General features: G+C 37.7%; 2 protein-coding genes across 3 annotated transcripts in view; one reads left to right on the forward strand and one right to left on the reverse strand.

Annotated features, from left to right (window-relative positions):
* Positions 1 to 19,812, reverse strand: part of RpS24 (ribosomal protein S24) — a 41,815-nt gene extending 22,003 nt beyond the window's left edge. For both annotated transcript variants that reach the window (XM_081726701.1, XM_081726700.1), the window contains exons 1-2: positions 19,675 to 19,812; positions 5,723 to 5,791 (exon numbers count right to left, since the gene is read on the reverse strand). In XM_081726701.1, coding sequence (XP_081582827.1) covers positions 5,723 to 5,791; positions 19,675 to 19,677 — 72 coding nt within the window. In that variant the 5' untranslated portion in view covers positions 19,678 to 19,812. The remainder of the gene's footprint in view (positions 1 to 5,722; positions 5,792 to 19,674) is intronic.
* Positions 19,813 to 19,814: 2 nt separating this feature from the next.
* Sirt1 (Sirtuin 1) overlaps positions 19,815 to 20,119 on the forward strand; it is an 81,533-nt gene continuing 81,228 nt past the window's right edge. The window contains exon 1 of the mRNA XM_081726698.1: positions 19,815 to 19,962. Coding sequence (XP_081582824.1) covers positions 19,815 to 19,962 — 148 coding nt within the window. The remainder of the gene's footprint in view (positions 19,963 to 20,119) is intronic.

Below are 20,119 nucleotides of genomic sequence, written 5' to 3' on the forward strand. Positions count from 1 at the left end.
CACCTTTACTGTTTGAAGCTCGTATTACTTAATATTCACTGTTATTCATTTTGTGAATGTGAGATGTGTTTATTACATAAGTAAAATCTCTAGTAGGGAGGTTGTTTCGACTCACCACCCCCTTGTTAAAATGCAAATGAGCTTGCATTGTGACATCTAGTAGATAGCCAGCTCAGGCTAAGGCCAATGAATGTAGAGTGACTCCCCACCCCACTCCCAAAAAAACCTTTCACATGTTAAAGGCTAATAAAACAAAGTATTTGCACACAGAAACTTGATTATTCAAAAATATTAAATGATATTGAAAACAATTTGTAATTACATCATACTTCGTCATATTGTGTTAAAAGAACACAACAATTGACAATACAATTATTATCACTAATACTCAATAATATCCCACCAGCTCTTCCAAAGGAGCTTTGTCAAGGATCGCAAACGCTTTCGTTTGTTGGCGCACCAGAAATCAAGCAGATTCTCTTATTTTCAGTATATTAGATCTTTCTGCAGAGTTCTTAGTGTATCATGAATACCGCGCCCTTGGCAAATGGGCCAATTGTAAGTTGGTAACATCATTAAATAATTCGAAGGATCTATTGAAACTTGCCAAGGGAATAGCGACAAATGTTCACGAACTATTTATTTTAACGAGGGCAGCAGCAATGACTGTGGGACCGGAACGAGAGAAAGATGACCTCATTGCAATTTCAACTACTTGGCATAACGCTCGAATACTTAAAAATTAAGAAGAACCAGTGTATGAATTTAATATTTTCCGGAGGAGGGATGAATTCACCCATATACTCCTAGTCATCACATATTATATGTATGCAATCATAAACCACTCCTTCGCGGGGTCAGTACTACTTTATAATGTATGGTCGTAAGAAACGTTTCAAGCTATTTCTTATTAATTTTGGTCTGTCGGATCACTGTGGTCTTGGAATGCTTAATCGATTGCAGAAAACCGCTTCTCCAATATACATGTACAACAGTTTTTGTTCTATAGTTATCAACGTAAAAGCCGGTAATTGTGTATTTCTATCACTGCTGATAAGAATATTATCTCCGTAATCGAACTCAATTCCTAACTTTTGACCCTCTACTATACTGAACAAATTCGGTGGTGATCCATTAAGTAATGTTTCTCCTTGAGATGTTTAAGTCTTGCGAACGGACGGACAGACAGAGTAACTACCGGTAACTGAGTTTTGCTAAACACAGCCTGTTCCTTCGCTCTACAGTATTTTCGTCTACAAAATAAAAGTTGTTCCTTGCTTCTATTCCAATGATGATTTGAAAAACATGTAGAAGGGGATAAAAGTTATCACTGCCGGGGATAAAATTTTCTTCTCCAAGAGCGCATACATATTTGTAAGAAGGAAATACCTGGCATCTCCCAGTCAATTGCATACTGAGAACAATGAACGCTTAACCCATTTCAGTAATAATTTAGTAGAAGACCTGTGAGCCCTTAAAAAACTCAAGATTATTAATTTCCTTAATGTTTGGGAAACCGTCGGATACAAACGGAAATCAGTTAGCGACTTTCTAAAGCATAACTTCACAAGGAAATGTTTTAAAAATATAAATAAAAACACACAGTGGAATTCGAACCAGACACAAATATTTTGAATCCCAGTAGAAAGAAAGAACTAAACATGCACGGATATAAAGCGAACTGTAGAACTGCCTTTCAGTTGTACTAATAGCGAGGGAACTCCGTAAAATCCTCCTTGTTTCTAACAATTTTCTTTGGGTTAAAAAGTGTGCGTGTTTCCTTTTACAACAGTTTTCTGCATTTGCCAAGGTATCATCTTGTTCTGAAACTAACACTGCATTAAGTAGGATCTGAATATTTCAAACAGCAAACAAGGTGTGTTAGGAAGGCTTAACTATTATTTTTTTCATCTGACTCCCCCTCCTCTTCGAGTGCCTTGTTGCCAAACGCACAATTTTAAGAAACTTACAAAAATTAAAACGCGAGATTATAATTTGTAGTACTGTACATCGCAATTACTATTACTAGATGTTTTCTTATTTTCCATCGTAAATTTAATTTTACCGTTTATGTTCTACTTTGCCTAAAAGTGTTCTCAATTATTCTTTTGTCTTGTAAATTACAAGTGTGTCACCGAACATTTTCGTTGGATTTTTTAAAACTATTCCTGCTATTTGAAACGATTACTTTCTTCTGTAGCAAGTTATGATCTTCCTGTTGTTGTAAGCATACACACACTTCACGCAGATTATGCTGAAAGAGCATCCCACATTCATCACTATGAGACCAATACGATACTGCTGAACCATGTGGGTGCATAAAATTTGCAGTTACATTCCCTTCATCAGTATGTACTGATTCATCAAATCTTACCACTGGGAGGCATCCACACAGGTCAAAGACTAACTTACACAAACTGTAATTACTTTGTCCATTTCCAAATCAAATTCCGAAGATGGTGTAACGCTCATCAAAATTTTGTCTTTCAGTATTAATTTCATTACTTGAAAGCGCACAAAATGAGTCCCAGGAATTGTTACTGCCTGATGAGATCTCTTACTCAATTCAACACTAATACCATGGTGTTTTGCTTTGAAGAAACAACTTCTTTAACAATAATTGCCTTCCTTACAGAAGCTGTACATGCGAAGAGGAGAAATTAATTCTTCCTATGGGGTGTCTGCAAACTAGTTTTCGTGATAAGCCGCTTTAATGTTTCAACCAGTATCATCAAGCTCTTACCATTACTAGGTGCATAAAATGACTATTTGCAAATTAAGTCTTGCATATAGCCGGACACATTTAACAAGTTTTTACAATTCATGTAGTATACAGATGCAATTATCTATAAAAATATACAATATTAGTTAAATTTGGTAACATGCACTCAAGGAATGATAATATAACTTGTGATTTAAACACTGAAACAAGTTCATCCCCACTCTTGTAAATATATTACAACAGTATGAAGTGTACAGTCCGCAGCAAAAAACCTGCAACATGAGGATATAAGTTTATTGTGAAACGACGAAGTCTTTTGCTTCAAAATAAATGTGCAGGGGAGAACTCCGAGGTTTCTTCTGGCGTCATTCGTACCACTTAGACGTTATGTTGATGTTGCAGGTTTTTTGCTGCGGACTGTACATTATTATTATTATTATTATTATTATTATTATTATTTTTCTTTTTTTCATTATGGGAGTTCTGTAAATGAAATTTTACAGATAGACTTTAGAGATGCTTTCAAGCCTTAATTTTTAAATCTTTTAAAATAAATTTTCTTAACAGGAACTTCTCATTTTCCCAAAGCAGTTTTTTTTTTTTTTTTTTTTTAAATCAAGATTACTTTACAACGTGCCTATAGTACAAAATTACACAGTTTTGATGATAAAGCAATTTATTATTGTGTATTATGTACAAGAACATATGTGAGAGAGAGTAAACTCAAGTGAAGAATACTGTGGATATGACAGGATTCCCTGTTAAAGTTAGTTGACATAAGGGATGAGTTCTCAGTCCATATTTCCTTAATTTGATAATGGATATGTCAGAAAAGGAGTTAAGAAGTAGAGCACCATGGAGTATGCTGTTGACGGATTATGTCGTTATATGCGAAACATCCAAAGACAAGGCAGAGAAGAAACAGGAAGAATGGAAAAAGGTGTTGAGAGAGAGAGGCATGAGTATAAGTAGAGCAAAGAATATATGGCACTCAACAAAGAAGAAAGCTCCCCACGCGTGCAAGGAGAGGCTTCTACGTACCTTTAAGTATCTTGGATCATATCTCGACCAGGATAGAGGATTACACACATAACCCAAAACGGAATATAAATGGCTAAACTGGAGAACAATAAGCGGGGTGCTATCTAGATAATAATAATAATAAAAAAAAGTTGAGCTTAAAAGGCTGTATATATGAAACGGTAATATGACCGGCCATGATATATAGTAGTGAAACGTGGGTAATCACAAGGCGCAGAAAAGATAACGGACGAGGTGGAGATGAGAATATCAAGATCGATGTGTAGTGTGACGAGGAAAGATTGAATAAAAAATGATTATGCTGGGATAGCTTGGATAAGTAGAATAAAGACTAGTTTTTATAGAGCAATAATAATAATAATATAAATCAGTGGAAATGTCCATTGCTTGTAATGTCAGCTGGATGATGTATTATTCATATATTAATTGACGATCAATTCAATTATTCTTTTAACAGCCACTTTCTAGCTTTACACATTATAAATAACATCCACTTATTACGTATCATTATGTTTATTTTCCACATTTTTCTCTATTATTATTATTATTATTATTATTATTATTATATTTATTCCTTTATATTCTGTAAAGGGCTGATTTAGTAACAAAACACTAGAATCATCTCATCACATATAGGCATCATCATCCAGCTAATTATCAGTTACTCTGCCTTATGAAAACTAAACATTGTACTAATTTAATTTTACTCATACTAATTTAATATCATATACGAACTACAGTTGGTACAGCTTTGATGTTTAATACGAGGCACACACATTTTACCATAATACATATTATTAACTAATTTACAAAATGTTTCTTTCACTATAGATAGTATATCAGTTTGTTTATCCAGAAACGATTCGAAAAAATTTAATTTCTTTTAGATTTTGTGATTTCTAAATCACCTGATACGGACCAGTGTTCTTTTAAAACATCCTTAGGGGTATTTTGTAAAGCGTCGCTCAGCTATATAATGGCGACACATTACAATCCTGTCAACTCAGATGAAACTCAATAAACTTCTTCACAATTAAATTGACATTGGCTATCTCCTCATCATGGAAAACGGCACAATCGTTTGAAATGAATTTTTAAACATAGTTACCATTTGGGTGGAGCTATGTTTTTGTCATTTCAAGTACGCATCCAAAGAAAAGAAGGGGGTTCAAATATTTTACATAAATCTATTCTTCTTGAGCGAAGAATAGGCATTCATTCAGTTAGTTTTTAACATAAAGAAAACAAAAATGCAATTTCTTCCCTTTAAAGTAGAAATATCGAAACGCTGGTGCAGGCCTTCCTTTCAGGATATGCAATTTTATGAAACTGACTTAAAACCCGGCTCCAGGACAGTACTATGCCCCCTCTCCCGCGGACCCTCTTAGGGAACTAAAGATTTTCCAAAGAGAATAACAGCCATATCGCTTGAAATTAAATTTTTGAACACAGTATTCGGATCGACCTGAGTTTCGACTTATTTCGATTCAAATACTCGATCTTAAGCAAGATGATTCAAATATAAATTTCATATGCATGGAACGCGTGTTGAGAGTGCAGTGCGTTTGTATCGGTATTTCTAGTTTTGAGTTAGTGTGTGTAATGATCACTAAAATTTTAACAACTTATTGTTGAAAAGCGTAAGAAACATTTGTGAAGTCGAAGCTCTTCATTACTGAATACCGTCGAAGACAACAGGATTAGTTACTGAAATTATACCAGGAATATAAAAGTTCTTTTAGGATTCCCAGAGCACATTACAGATACATTTAGTTATACTTTCCAAACATTGTACATAAACTTATTCTTCCCGTGGCCATTTCATTTGAGCTAGTATTATTCTACTTTGACTTTATAAGTTGTCATAAAAGGTCTATCTACACTCATTCTCTGCGTTTAATTAAAATTATTAAGCAACTGTTTAAAATTATATTTTAATAATAAAAAGAATACACTTACCATTTGCTTGCGGCACAACAGCCGATTAGTCATGAATTTCCGAGTCCGGATTGTTGCCGTTCCTTCAGTCTGAAAATAAAACAATAAATTAATAGCATTTTAAAACTATACCATAGACTTTATTACATACAAGAAATTCATTTTATTTATATCTAATCCATACCAAATACATTTTTTTTTTACCCGTTATAGAAAGAATGGCTCCTGAATGTGTTTCTTTGATGATGATGATTAATTTTTGTCATTATAATTTCTGGCAAGATAATAGAATTGACTTTCATAGGATAATTTTTGAGCTTATATTGTGATGGTATTTGGCTATTTACATTTTAGTGTTTATCACTTCAGTGGTAATAATCGAACTGTATTGATCTATATATTCCAACACTAATAAACAACGGAAACACAATGAGTTTTTTATATACTATATTTCTATTTTTTATTTATAAATAACTTAAAACCTCACTAATTAAGCCAATAACAATTAATACTTTCTTTTATAGAATAACTTTCCCTCCACACCACAGCAGAAGATTGTATGCCTCTAAATACGATATGATCCTGCAGAATCACTGCTGGCATAACTAAAGTTGTCAATAATATCATTCTAGTCTGTCTAATCTCCTTCTTTAGTATTAAACCCCGGATTCTTGGGTCTAATGTAGTAGGCTTCAATAGCATTTCTTACACTTGAGGAGGTGCACGATGCAAAATAGCAATGTCCCGAAAGGCTTTAAATATATATCAGGGTGGAAAAAAAATCATGATTTTTTCAAAAAAATCATTTTTGTTGATTTAAATCGATTTTTTTTATTTAAATCTTTTTCTTCGTATAATACAAGTCGCGAACTGAACAAAAAACATTACGAATTAGTATTAAATGTTAATTACTGTATGTCATTTAAGTGAAAGTGTTGGGTTTTAATTCTGAACTAATTCCCAATCTTTAACCTATTTCAATCCCAAACAATGTTTCTTAAGCATTAAGGAAAAAGTACAGCAATGTATATCAACATGACACTTTTCTTTTCACGACAGTTACTGATATTTGGCAGGGGCATATTTTTAAACAATTGGAACTAGCTAGCGGCACGAAATACATATAAAGTATATAAATTTCGCCTAAAATTAACTCACTCACTCTATGACCTATGGGACCCGGAGGTTCAATGCCATGTTCACAAAAGCTCTCCACTAATTTCTATCCTTAGTCAACTGGATCCAGTTTTTACTTTGTATTCCTATTTCTGCGAGATGCACCTTAATATTGACATCTGCGCTTAGGCCTTCCTAATGGTCGTTTCCCGATTGAACTTCCAGTTAAAACTTTGAAAGCGTTCCTACTTTCTTCCATTATCGCCACATGTCCTGCCCTGCCCACCTGAGCCTCCAAGATTTGATGACCCTAACTATTTGGTGAATGGTATAAATTATGCAGTTCCTCATCATGAAGTTTTCGCCATTCCTCATTTCCGTTCCTTTAGGTTCCGAATATTCGTTTCAGGATTTTATTCTCAATTACTTTCAGTCTGCTTTCTTCCCTCAGCGTAAGCGACCATGTTTCATAACCATACAGCACAACAGGCATAATTATCGTTTTATATATTTTAAAGCTTCAAATTCCTCAACACAATTCGCGACGATAAGAGATTTTGAACTGAATATTAACACGAATTCCCTGCAGGAATTCCAAAATAAAAAATCAAGATGATCAGTTCCAGAAGAAACACTTGTGATTGTTAAAAATATGCTTTATGTGACGTGAAAAACAGTTCAAATGCGAGTTGTCCGTGCATTTAAGACATCTATACATAGCAGGCACGTTGTATACTTTTCTGTTGGCTATTTTATTTCCTGCACAGGCGCGGCAAATTTTCTGCGATCACATCGCAGATTGCAGCATGTTCTGCAAGGGGTCAAGTATCCACTTTATCAAAAATATCATTCGATATTTTAACGCATCCAACATGTGTCGTGTTACGATCCCGAGGAAGTTCTATATATTTAATATATAAATTTCGCCCAAAAATTTTAAAATCTATTTTTTTTTTTTTTTGGTTCCGGAGGGGGGATCGGACCCCTCTAAATACGCCCCTATTATCTGGAAACAAACTAATAGACGTGGACACAAAAGAGTTTTCATCTTAAACGTCCATGGTGATTTCCCCGTTGGAATAGAAATTTTAAAACCCAGTGTTACAAAGAGAAGAAAAGGTTCACCCGTAACCCGTTCAAACTGATCATCCCCTACATGATACTCGTTTTCATACTGTGCTTACATACATTTGAGTCTCATTGTATTATGATTAATAACCTCCAATAATCGAAACAATAGAAAAGAAACGGGATTTTACTTACTTTCACTCTAAATTAATTCATTTCGGGATTTGATTTAAATCAACGATTTTTATTTAAAAAATCAAATGATTTAAATCAATCCACCCTGATATATATATATATATATATATATATAGGATGTTAATGAACTATACCGACAAACTGTAACAGCTGATTCCTCACATCAAAATAAGAGAAAGTTCATATGGACCTATGGGGAAAAGTGCATAGTTTCAGAGCTAGGGCTGTAAAAAATCGTGAAAAACCCAAATTTCAAGAGGTCCTTTTTCCAATTCCAGTAATTGTAGATAGTGATCCTTATCAGCGTAAAGGAAGCCACGCACATACAATCCAAAAGTGCATATTTCGTCAATTTTCAACAGGTGTAAAGGCTATTTCCTACAGGATGTAATTCTCAGACATGCACTTAATAGTTTTCAGATATACCCTGATTTCAAGGAGGGTCCAAAGTAGGCAGGAAGTAAGCCTAGACAACAATGGGCATCCAATGTGTCAGAGGGAAGTCGGAAGTGTTAGAAACCAGCAGCTCCATTATTTTTGTATTCGGAATAACGTGTGATGCGATGTATTTCGTCACGGTACATTTCACGTTTTCTTCATTTATAAGCGTGAAAGAAAACATTGTAGCATGCGTTTTCCCGAGTACTAGAGACCGTGATGCTCACGATCCTTAACACGTCCGACATCGCGCCAAAGGATTCCATGTTCACTGTTACCAAGGCTTACCGTTTGCTTACTTTGGACCAATCATAAAGTCAGAGCATATCTCAAAATTAGGTTGATGGCATGTCTGAGAATTTCATCCTGCATGGAATACTCTGTATACCCATTGAACATTAATGAAATATGCGCTTTTGAACTGCGTATGCGTGACTTCCTCTACGCTGATAAGGACCACCATCCAGTTTCTGGAATTCGAAATAGGGCCTCCTGAAATTTGGGTTTTCGCGATTTTGGACAGCCCTAGCTCTGAAAATATGCACTTTTCGCCACAGGTCTATATGAACTTTTTCCTTTATTTTGATGTAAGGAATCACCTCCTACAGTTTGTCGGTATAGTTCATTAATACCATATATATATCCTTAGATTTCCAAATTCACTACATATAAAGCGATCCAAAATCAGGTAGATTTCACCATTGAGGGTAGATATGAAGACAAATTTTGTACAAAAAGGCACTGACTCTCGAAGATGCTGTTGCATTGAAACGTCTACAATCTACTACTATTGTGGTGTGGAGGAACAAGATGTTATAACGAATTTGTTTCGGAAGCTGAGTCAAGTGACACTGTAAACAGAAGTATTGTACATAAAACACACTCAAAGTGTTTCCATTGTTAAAGTACTGGAATATATAGATCCATACAATTTAGATACCGCCACTAAAGTGCTATACTCTAATATGTAAATAGCCAAACATGTTCACAATTCATGCTAAAAAATCGTCCTAATGAAAGGCAATTCAAGTGTCTTGACAAATACAGAAGAAAAAAATATTACCACAGGAATATGTCTTGCTTAGTATTGTGTTAAATTTTAACGCGTGTTCTGTAGTTTAATTAGCTGTTAAATGGTGTCAGTTGACTGGAGATCAGCCAGTTAATGTATATAGTACATCTGAAGATAACGCTCTTAGCGATTTTGTCGTTCTTAATCTAACAATTATAACTAACCTTCTCTTTGGAACTGTAAAACATATATACTTTTTTTAAATAATAACACTACTAATAACAATATGAATTGTTTACAATTAAAATTTAACAAAAATAAAATTAATCTTTCCTTCCGCTGTGGGCCGAACGAAGCCCAGTTAATATTGTTAACTGTTCTACGTAATGCGTGGGAGTGAGACTATTACATTCTCAATCGCTGACTAAAGTTCAGTGTGTAAATTATTTTAGAACATACATGGGTCGTTCAAGTTTTTTTTTTATTTTTTTCCTTTCCTTCTTTTAGAAAGGGCCAATAATGACAGGAAAGTAGCTATGTGCTCTTTCGTCTTTCCTCTATATTTACCACACAATGCAATGTTTGTGCTGTGTGTGATTAGCATGAATCATGCACCCGAGAAACATGCCCTGGCCATAAGAAGCAGCCAGTCGTGGCAGAACAACATGTATTGGCGGTCGGAGTAAAGAGATTCGTTCTGCGATCTGATAAGTGGGCAAATGCTCTTGCTATCGATATCCACAGAACAATGGTGCAAATTGTTTTCTGAAGTACAAACAAGCATATTCGGTGAAGATCCCCTGTTGGTCCTTCTCTAATCAGAGACGCAACATTGGTTGACAAACTGAATGCACCGGTGCTGTCCAACTGAAAAATCAAGGTTCGTGAAGCAGCTGCTGATTTGAACATTTCTGTCGGGACTCCACACAAAATCATCTACGAAACACTGGGATACGCGAAGATTTCATGGATTTCACAACTTACAGAACATCACAGCATGTGTATAGCCCGTTGCCTGAATTCTCTGACCCGGTACCACAATGAAGGGACCAACTTTCTCTGTCGTATAGTGACTCAGAATGAGAGCTTCGTTCAACACTATCTCCAGACTTCAAGGGGACGTCGATGGAATGGAAACATCCCACGTCCCCTGTGAGGAAGAAGTTTAAGATTCAACCATCTTTTGGGATTCCACGGGAATAATAATCAGAGTTTTTGAAGGGAAAACATTCAATGCTGTATGTTATTGCCAAACACTGAAGTGGAAAAAACTCAATTCGCCACAAACGTCCTGAACTCCTTTCTGCTGGTGACATTCTTTTGGATGACAATGTCCATTCGAAGCACTAACACGGGTTAAACTTCAAGAAATAAAAATGTAAAAGGTATCCCTCTCCCTGTAACCCTGACTTGGCCCCGAGTAATTTTCACGTGTTTCCTCAACTGAAGTCCCAGCGTCAAAGTCAATTTTCAGAAATGATTTTGGAGTTCAGATGAAAATAGATCTTCGTCCTCTGGACCCCGAAATTTTTTACAGATGGGTTTCAGAAACTCGTGCAATGAGACAAAAGCTTGTGCTGCCTTGGATATTATGTTAACAAGTGAGAAAGGACTATTCTACTTGGTGCAACTTTATTTTTGTTTGTACCTTAGATGAAGTTTTGGCAATGTAAGGAAACTTTTCCCTTGAACAACCCAGATTAGCTGCCAATAGTGTGGAAAAAAAAAATTCTTATTCACTTAGTAACTTCTAATTTTAGTTAAATAGAATTTGTGTTCAATTTCTTATCATCCGTCGACCCTAACTGGATGGCTGTCCAGTAGAAGCGAAAAAAGACTATGTTTTAAACTTGAATACAGAAGGATTTGCAGGATCACGTGTCCAAAAGTACCTGTGAAATACGTATAAGTAAAACTTTCAACATTCAAAAACCTTACCGTAGAAAGTACAGAATTTCCACATCGCGACATTCGTAAATATAGTTGAACCTCACCAGATGGAAAAACAAAGCATAATTGATGTTCGGTCGTTTAGAGGAGCTGACTGACATTGACCACTTCCTGCTAGCAGTGATTATAAGAAAGTCTATATCAATTCAGGCAAGAGAGTTACCTTGACATTGGATTTTACAGAAAATTCAGGACAAAGTAGGAAATCCTACTTTATGGTTTGTACAAAAAAGAAAAAAAATCCAGGCCCAAGATATAGGCTACCAATGATGACGCCTCAGACGACATTTCTCACTACGAGTGAGATTTTCAACAAAATATTAAAATGCTCCATCTCCGAAAGAGTTCAAGATATTTTGGTGACTTTCGTTTATATTCGAAAAATAATAATTTACTCATTCAAATAATATTCTGTTCTACGTTATTTATCAACAACATTCATATTTTAACTTCCGCGGCTGATGTCTTTATTGCAGTTTTTTCTAAAATCGTAATTTTCTTGTCTCAAACAACCTGAAAACTTCTGAGAACAAGCCAGCCATTTGACAGGTTCTTCCCGTCCCATCTACCGATTGCGAAAAACATTATTCAAACATGCTGTCGTTCGTCGTGCACTGTGAGCTGGGGAACCAAGTTCACTTTCTAGGAAGTGAATGTATCGGTCAGCATTCAGTCCCATGTATGAAAAAAAAAAAGGCCCACTATTCTACACCAGTCCCATGTATGAAAAAAAAAAAAAATGTTCACCCACTATTCTACACCAGACCTGAACACTCCAGCGTTTCACTTGACGAAGCCAATGTAGATTTGTTACTGGTCAAGAGTGAATGCTCCTTAGGTTAACGTTTCCATGATTGGTAAAAGTTTATTATCAGGTATTATCATTATACGAGTGTCATTTAACTCGAACTGGTAACACGGCTACGATTGGAGTGTTGTGTGGGCAGGAGACAAACGACGAATCTAGTGTGCTCCGTGGATGTGCACGGGTCAGTTCAACGCTGCTGCGGTCTCATATTACGATGTGTGTGGCGAGTTGACATTGTTAAAGTGATTGTTGTGTGAAATACCGCCCTAACGGAATGTTCACGCGTGCAAAACAGCGTGGGCCTATCAAATTCGAGGTGGCACGAGGGTGAAACGCTAGGACGATTCACAGAATTAATAAAGGCCTGTGGTGAAGCTGCTCTACCGGATTGGACAGTGGCAAAATGGGTTGCAGCATTTCAGTCGGGACGATAGTCAACAGACAAAATGCCGGTGGAGAGCATATGCGAATGGCTACGGACAAAATTCATCTTGCAAGACTACGGACACTGATTTGACAGTGTTCGGCGCTGGACTTGTAGTGAATTAGCACAGGAGCTGAACATTTTCAGGATCAGTGTTCCGCATGCTAACACAAGATCTTGGCATGCGGAAAATTGCAGCCAGATGAGCACCCCATGCTCTGACCGAGGTTTCAAAGTGGCACAGGTGGGTATGTGCGGGCCTACCTACACCATTAACGTTACAATGAGGAAGGTGATGACTTCTCGCAACGCATTATTGCAAGTGACGAAACGTGGTGAAGATCTTACGAGCCTGAATTGAAAAGTCAGTTGAGTGAACGGCGCCACCCAAAACCGGAAAAGTAGGCACGAGCCAGCAAACATGAAGGAGGTGATGATAGTGTCATACGACCAAGAAGAAATTATCCTGTCACATCGAGTTGACCCTACCGAGGGGAGGGGTGTCGGATTCCAGCCTGTGCACAGTGGTTCAGAACGAGCAAAAACCTGGTCAAAACCTATAACCGTTTATAACAATGTACAAAATGCTTTTAATGCCTCAAATATGTGAAAATTGTATATTTATAGTACTAAGAATTAACGAACACGTTCATCGTTCGGTGGCGCTAGCCTGTGTGCTGGAGAGAGTTTGTAGGAAATGTTTGTAAATACTGATTAAGTACTACGTATTGGTATGCATTACGTCAGTACACACACACATAAAAATCTGCACTACATTCATGCATACAAGTCTTCATTACACTCACACACATAAATGAAAAACGAGAATTCATTTTGTAAATCACATTTGTAAGTCAATCATTACTGTCACTATCAATATCGCTGAATAAAAATGGAATGCCTTCATTCTTTTGTTTGCTGGACGCCGCGTTGGCTCCTTATGCTCCACGCTCCGACGTCTTTAACAGCAGTCGTCCTTCGTGTCACAAGCAACGTCTTCTCTTCCCGGTAGCCATGTGCCTAATACTCGAAAGAAAGGGATCAAAAGTAATAAGGAGCATATGCAGCATATCTTGATTCGTAATAGTGCGAGAGAATTTGCATGAGTGATCTTTCCGAAATGTTCGTAAGTCCCTCTTGTGCCTCTTCAGAAAGCTGACCTATTGGTAAAATGGCATTCTGTACCCGATCCATGAACAAGAATTTTATAGACACTAGCAGACACATAGAACCAACTGTAAAGATGAACAAAGAGTCAGTCTGTCTCCAGTGCATAACTGTCAAAAACGTTGGGATCAATATCAAGTCCAGAATTGATTACGTATAATATCACCGAAAAACGTGTAATCAGTTGTTCAGAAATCCCCATTATTTGCAAAGATCGGTGTGAGTCCACAAAACATCTAGTAGTGTTCACATCCTTGTTTGTTCCACTGTCTTCTACTTTGGGCCTATCGCATTAAGGCCTATTTTTGCTCTAAATTGCTTCCGAATCTCATGTTTTCGTGATTTCAATAGTTCCTTGTGCTTCTTTCGAACTTGCCATATCTTGAAATCGAGTCTATATGCAATATAAAGGAGGCACTCAAAAAATCGTATGTACGCATGTAACACTGACAATCCAAAGAGAAATGAGGATGCGTCTATGTCTTTCAAAGAAACCCTCTCTAAATCTTTTATTTCATTGGGAGATGCTTTGCAAATATAACACTTTCGAAGAGATTTGTTGTTCAGGAGTGCATTACAACTTTTCCATCTACCATAGTGAGAATGAGCTCGTGATGCACAGTAAATTGGAAACCAATGACATTCACAGTTGATAGGTGATCTTGAATCTGCTGTTCGATGCACTGGACTCGTTCAACTTTTTTTTTTTTTTTTTTTTTTTTTTGCAATAAAGCTTGAGATTTAATTTCTACACTGACATCTGAAACAGTAATACTCCCATCTGACGGGTAACAACTTTCTTAGCCTCGAGTAATTGGTGATAACTTGGACAAATTTCTGCCCTGCGTGTTTTGGCACCAAGACGTAGACAGTTGTATTGGTTTTTGGTTAACTTACGACCGAGAAGCAATGCACGCGCCTCTTCTTTGGTGCACGGTTTAAGTAAAATGCTCTGGCCCTTTGCGCTCATAAACGCTTGTCTCATCTTACGAACTCTAGTCGAAGTTGTTTCTGTCATCTCACGAAGTACTTTTTCTGCATCTTGTTGTTCTGATACCCGAAGCCTCATTTTGGCAGCAAAAGCCAGTTCCGACGTACTTGCAGATGTACGTAAATCTTCCACTTTCCTCCGTTTAGTTATGTCAATAGGTTCTCTGAAATCTTTCGATGGACAACCGCCAGGATTTGATCGACGTTCCATCTGTCTCCAGAATTTAAATGTCAGTTCTTCATCAAGCCATTCTCTATGTGTCTTTAGGAAATGTCATGATTTCTGCCACTCTTATACAGTTTTTGGTACACTTGGCTGCAAAACCTGGAAACAATTATTCGAATGTCTTCACTAACGTGGGCTGGGTTTTCCCCAAGGTCCAATTACGTCAAAACCCAGGTCTGGACATGCTGTGTTTGTTCCCTTTGACAACGTCCTTACATTTCTCTCATTTTCGCATTGACCTGGATGCGTCTCAGCATCATTATGAACTATAGATGTCCTGCACGTAAAAAGTAGGAATAATTAATTTCAGTGTCCTGTCACCACACTCAATCACAAAGGAACACGTATTTCACGAATTCGCACATATTCGCACCTAAACTTTCTGAAAAACAATTCATCATGGATTATTCTTTCAGGCCATTTCAATAACTCTGCTCGGGAACGCTGGGCACTATACTAAATATCTGTAGTTTTGTGGACTTTTTGCTAAAGCAAATTAGATTTTGTCACATTAACATATTTTGTTCGAGGAAACGTAGATATGGAATATACTGCATAGCCACTTTGGATAGTTGCAGTGCTTGAGAGGTATGTTTGTACCATATACAACAAATGTTTCTTGTAACGACATATTCTCAGATACCAAGCCATGAATTTGAATGACAAATACTCTATTTGGCAGCTATTTCACAGATATGTCCACAATGGTTAGCTTTCACCCTTTCTAACTCACACGTTACATGTTACTCGTGTTCATTATTTGTATATAATAAACTATGGATATTTCGTAATCCATACACTAAACCAGTATCCTTCTAACGCAATTTTCAAAAATTGGGTTTTGGCCAGCTTTTTGCTCGTCCTGAACCACTGTGCTGTGGAGGGACCAAACGGAGGTGGGGAGGGGCCAATCCCAGGAATCTGGGTAATGGTTCTCATCCCGCTAAAGGGAGGGAACTCTGTGGGACATGGGCCGGCACCAAACTCAAATGGTGACTTAACACGTGCCATTGGGTCCGGAATGAGATAGGGAGTATCTCGACGTGTGCGTGGTACCTCTACACGACAAGGCGGTTGCCAGTTGAACGATAGAGGTAGGCAGGGCCGGGATTGAAAAAGCCCCCCCAGGCATAGCCTTGGGCCCCGGGTTAGGGTCGGACTCTGCCGGGCTGTGGTCATACCGTGGGATTCGGTACCATGCGGGAGCTAATCCCAGAAATCTGGATAACCGTGAGCCTATGGGGGAGGTGAGCTTGCCTTGAAACGCTCGGGCGCCATGCCTGCAGAGCATGGTAGGTCTGCCTCAACCAGTAGGTTAACTGGAAGGCACTCAGGACTTCGGTCTGGCCGCTCAGAGAATGGGAGTTACATCGCTTCAGCGAGTCAGAATTAGGGGACAAATTCTGACGGTGCACAAGAATGCATAGCGTATTGAGGAACTACGGGCGGGGTGCATTACATTCTTACGGAACCCGTCCATTAAATAGACCGAACGGTCGCGGCCATGCCCTCCATGCATGCACCTAAGCATGGCATAGTAGACCACTAGCGAACAATGTCACATCGAGTTCTAACCGGGCGTTACTGTCAACGCTTCATACCTCAGTCACCATTTGCGGCGCAAGCATCAACACCTTCTGGAGTCTGGGCCAATTCACCTACACGACAATGCCAGATGCCATACAGCCAATCCAGTACAGTCTCTGTTACGACGATGGGGTTATTATAGGGATCCATACATAAATTCATTGCATACTTCTTCCTTAGTAAATCGACTTTGAATCTTAATCATGCTTGGGACATTAGTGCTGTCACTCGACAACACGAAAATTGAAAACGAGTATTTAGTTGCTCCCCCAAATTATTAAGTTGCGGTCCAGGCTCACTTGGCTGTGATTATTGTTCGAAATACAATGTAGACATATGGCTGAAAACTATAGTGCATAAAACACGAACCAACTTGTGCTACGTGGCCACTAAAAAGTACGAATGCCACCTAACCAAGTCAGAACAGGAGGGCCCGGACGAAAGCGAAGGGGTGTGTCCGCAGGGAAGAGTCCACGAAGAGGTACGGCAGTGGGTATACGCATAACCGAAGATAGCGGAAAAACACTTTATATGGCATAAAATGCACGGATTATGTGTTGCACAGCTTTGGGAAGACACTAAATGCCATCCAAGAAAGTATTAAAATGTACTAAATTCCTCTTCTTTTCTGTAGTTTCAATCCGTCTTCACACTTACCGTTACGACAAACTGTTCTTCTGCTTACTAGACCATATTTCTCACACAAAATCAGCAAGTGATGCTAATTACTTTTGTATAATTCGATAGAACTCTCTCACGATACCAGTGTGCCACAACCGTGTCATTTACGCACCATTTTCACTAGTTCGTAAATCACAAGTGCACCTCTTACACCAAAAACAACCAGCAACAATAATCTTCGGAACTGCAACTATTCCTGTCACCTCAGTTTCACTTACTTTTCCTCAAAATGCACAACAATTTACCCGATAAACCCATTTTTGGGGTGCGAACCTGCATTCCTGTGCGCAGATTCCCTCTCGGATGGCTTCAGTGCAACAGTCATTAAACAACTTCTTCGTGGCAGTCAGTAAAAAGCGCGAATGCTACCCAACCAACTCCGGAAAGGAGCGCAACAGGACGGCCCGAACTGTAGCGAAGGAATAAGTTTGTAAGAACTTACTTGGGCGCGTTAGCGCTGGTGGGTTCACGCAAAGGAGGATAGTATAAAACACGTATGACATAAAAACAGTTACCTCACCTGACTATGTAGCATTTCCCATTTGGCTGTAATCAAAACAGAAAACAATGTCCCCTGCGGGCTCTAACCCACCTTCACTCGCTGACGCTCACTCGGCAATAGTGTGAAATATGAAAATTCGGTACAGAAAGGATGTTATAGGTAAATCCAGATATGTCTTCATTGGTTGCACATTTGTATTCCAAAGGAACGTATCGCATTACTAACGTAAATTTCATAAGTAACCGGGAATCTTCCATAAGTTAGCACACTGACTTCAAATAGTTCAGTTCCCTTCACTTTGTATACCGTTAAACGGTTTCCTTATGGGTGAATCTGTGTTTAACACTTTCATTAACGTATTGCTACGTAGATATGCAACTCACATGTAAGAACACAACATCTCGATTATTTACTAAATTCGCAAATTTGTCCTGTCATTTTTACAAATATATAAATTTGTGCAGCAAACATGTACCCGGATTAACAGTGAAGTTGATTATTTTCTTTACGGCTCAATTGGGGTTAACTTTACAACGCCCGCCTCACCACGTATACTCACTCAGAAACGAGACATTACACACTAATAATTTTATGAAAATGGATCAAAACTTACTTAACCTAAGATAACGTTTCTAACCTCTACCCTACTTATTTATACTTTACTCTATTCTACTACACCTTACCCTACTCTACTATACTTTTTAAAACGGCCCTACTTGTCGATGCAGCAGCAGCGTGTCTTGTAAAGTTTACCCGACGAAAACTTTTATCTTTGGGTTAGGTTCCAAAGTTAGTCGTCCGTTTCTAGCAAAATTGTGAAAAGAAATTACTGGGAAGAAATTAATAATTTGCTTGTTTGATAATGTATAAGGAGAACGAAATTTGTGTTCATTTTCCTATATAAGCGGTTCTAAACATGGAACTATTTGGCGCAAGGTTTTTGCATGGCATGCTTATGGGAATGTAATGAACATTTGTTTCGTAAATATGCCTGCAGGTATACATACGCAGCCCTGGATATGATGTAACATTATAATTGGTGAAACAAGAAGGTGATAATCACGAAAATCTATTACAAATAAAAGTCATGGCTTGATAAATCTAAAAATAAATTGTAGAAAATGGAAGCAAATAACACTATAAAGAATCATGGAAAAAGTTACAATTTTCAATGTAATGGTAAGTAACAAAACCAACATGACAGCAAGGTTCTAAAACACATGTTCATTTCCCATTTGGCTGTAATCAAGACAGAAAACAATGTCCCCTGCGGGCTCTAATCCACCTTCACTCGCTCACGCTCGCTCGGCAATAGTGTGAAATATGAAAATTCGGTACAGAAGGAACCAATTCTTATGCATTTAGCCAAAAACTAGGCGGACGACCAACTTCGAAATAAATGTCTTTTTATTATTTTTATAATTTCAATACCTAGTTTGTCGAAGCTCGCTCAAGCAGTCGTTAAATCTAACCCTTGCACACTTTCTTGTGCACTACTAAATAATGTACCAAAATGTATTACAGGCACCCTATTATTTTCACATTTCGTAATAATATAGACCAACCCACAACACTGATATAAAAAGCAGTATCTAATTATCTTACATTTCTTTGTACATTTTTTTATAACGCATTAACAGACAATCCTTTACAAGTGCATTATTATCTTACAGAATATAATCTATACGTAAATGAACACTTTCTTAGAATGGCTAGTCTCTCTTTTATAACAATATTATACTTCTACAATTTTTTCAATAGAGATGCCTTTAACATTCATCGATTTTAATACACATGTGTATACATTACCATTTTCCCGTTCTAGAAGACACCGTAACACACAACACACTCCACACACTTCAACTCTGTGAAAGAACGCCATCTACTTCCGGGAAAGGTAGTTTGAGGGTACTTCCGGTAAACCATCCAATATCCAGCGAGTCTGGAACATGGCGGAGAACATTGAGGCTGTAGATTATTCCTCACCAGCAAAACGGCGAAAACTAGATCAAGGTCAAAACCTGCTTAATTTAAATAATGGAGTTGATTTGGAACCTTTCTCTGCTTCTATCAAAAACGTTCAGGAAGATTTTGAAGGTAAGTAAAGTAAAAAATATGTTGTGCAAATTTCGTCTTTAGTAAGGAAAGATGGCGGATCAAGGCTGTGAAAATTTTTGTAGATACACTCAAACCCAGTGCGTTGCATGTTGATAGCCGAAGGGGCGGGGCATTACTAACAGTCGTCAATCGGAGG

Source organism: Thermobia domestica, chromosome 1 (assembly GCF_964235325.1).
Source record: "Thermobia domestica chromosome 1, izTheDome1.hap1.1, whole genome shotgun sequence".
Taxonomy (NCBI): domain Eukaryota; kingdom Metazoa; phylum Arthropoda; class Insecta; order Zygentoma; family Lepismatidae; genus Thermobia; species Thermobia domestica.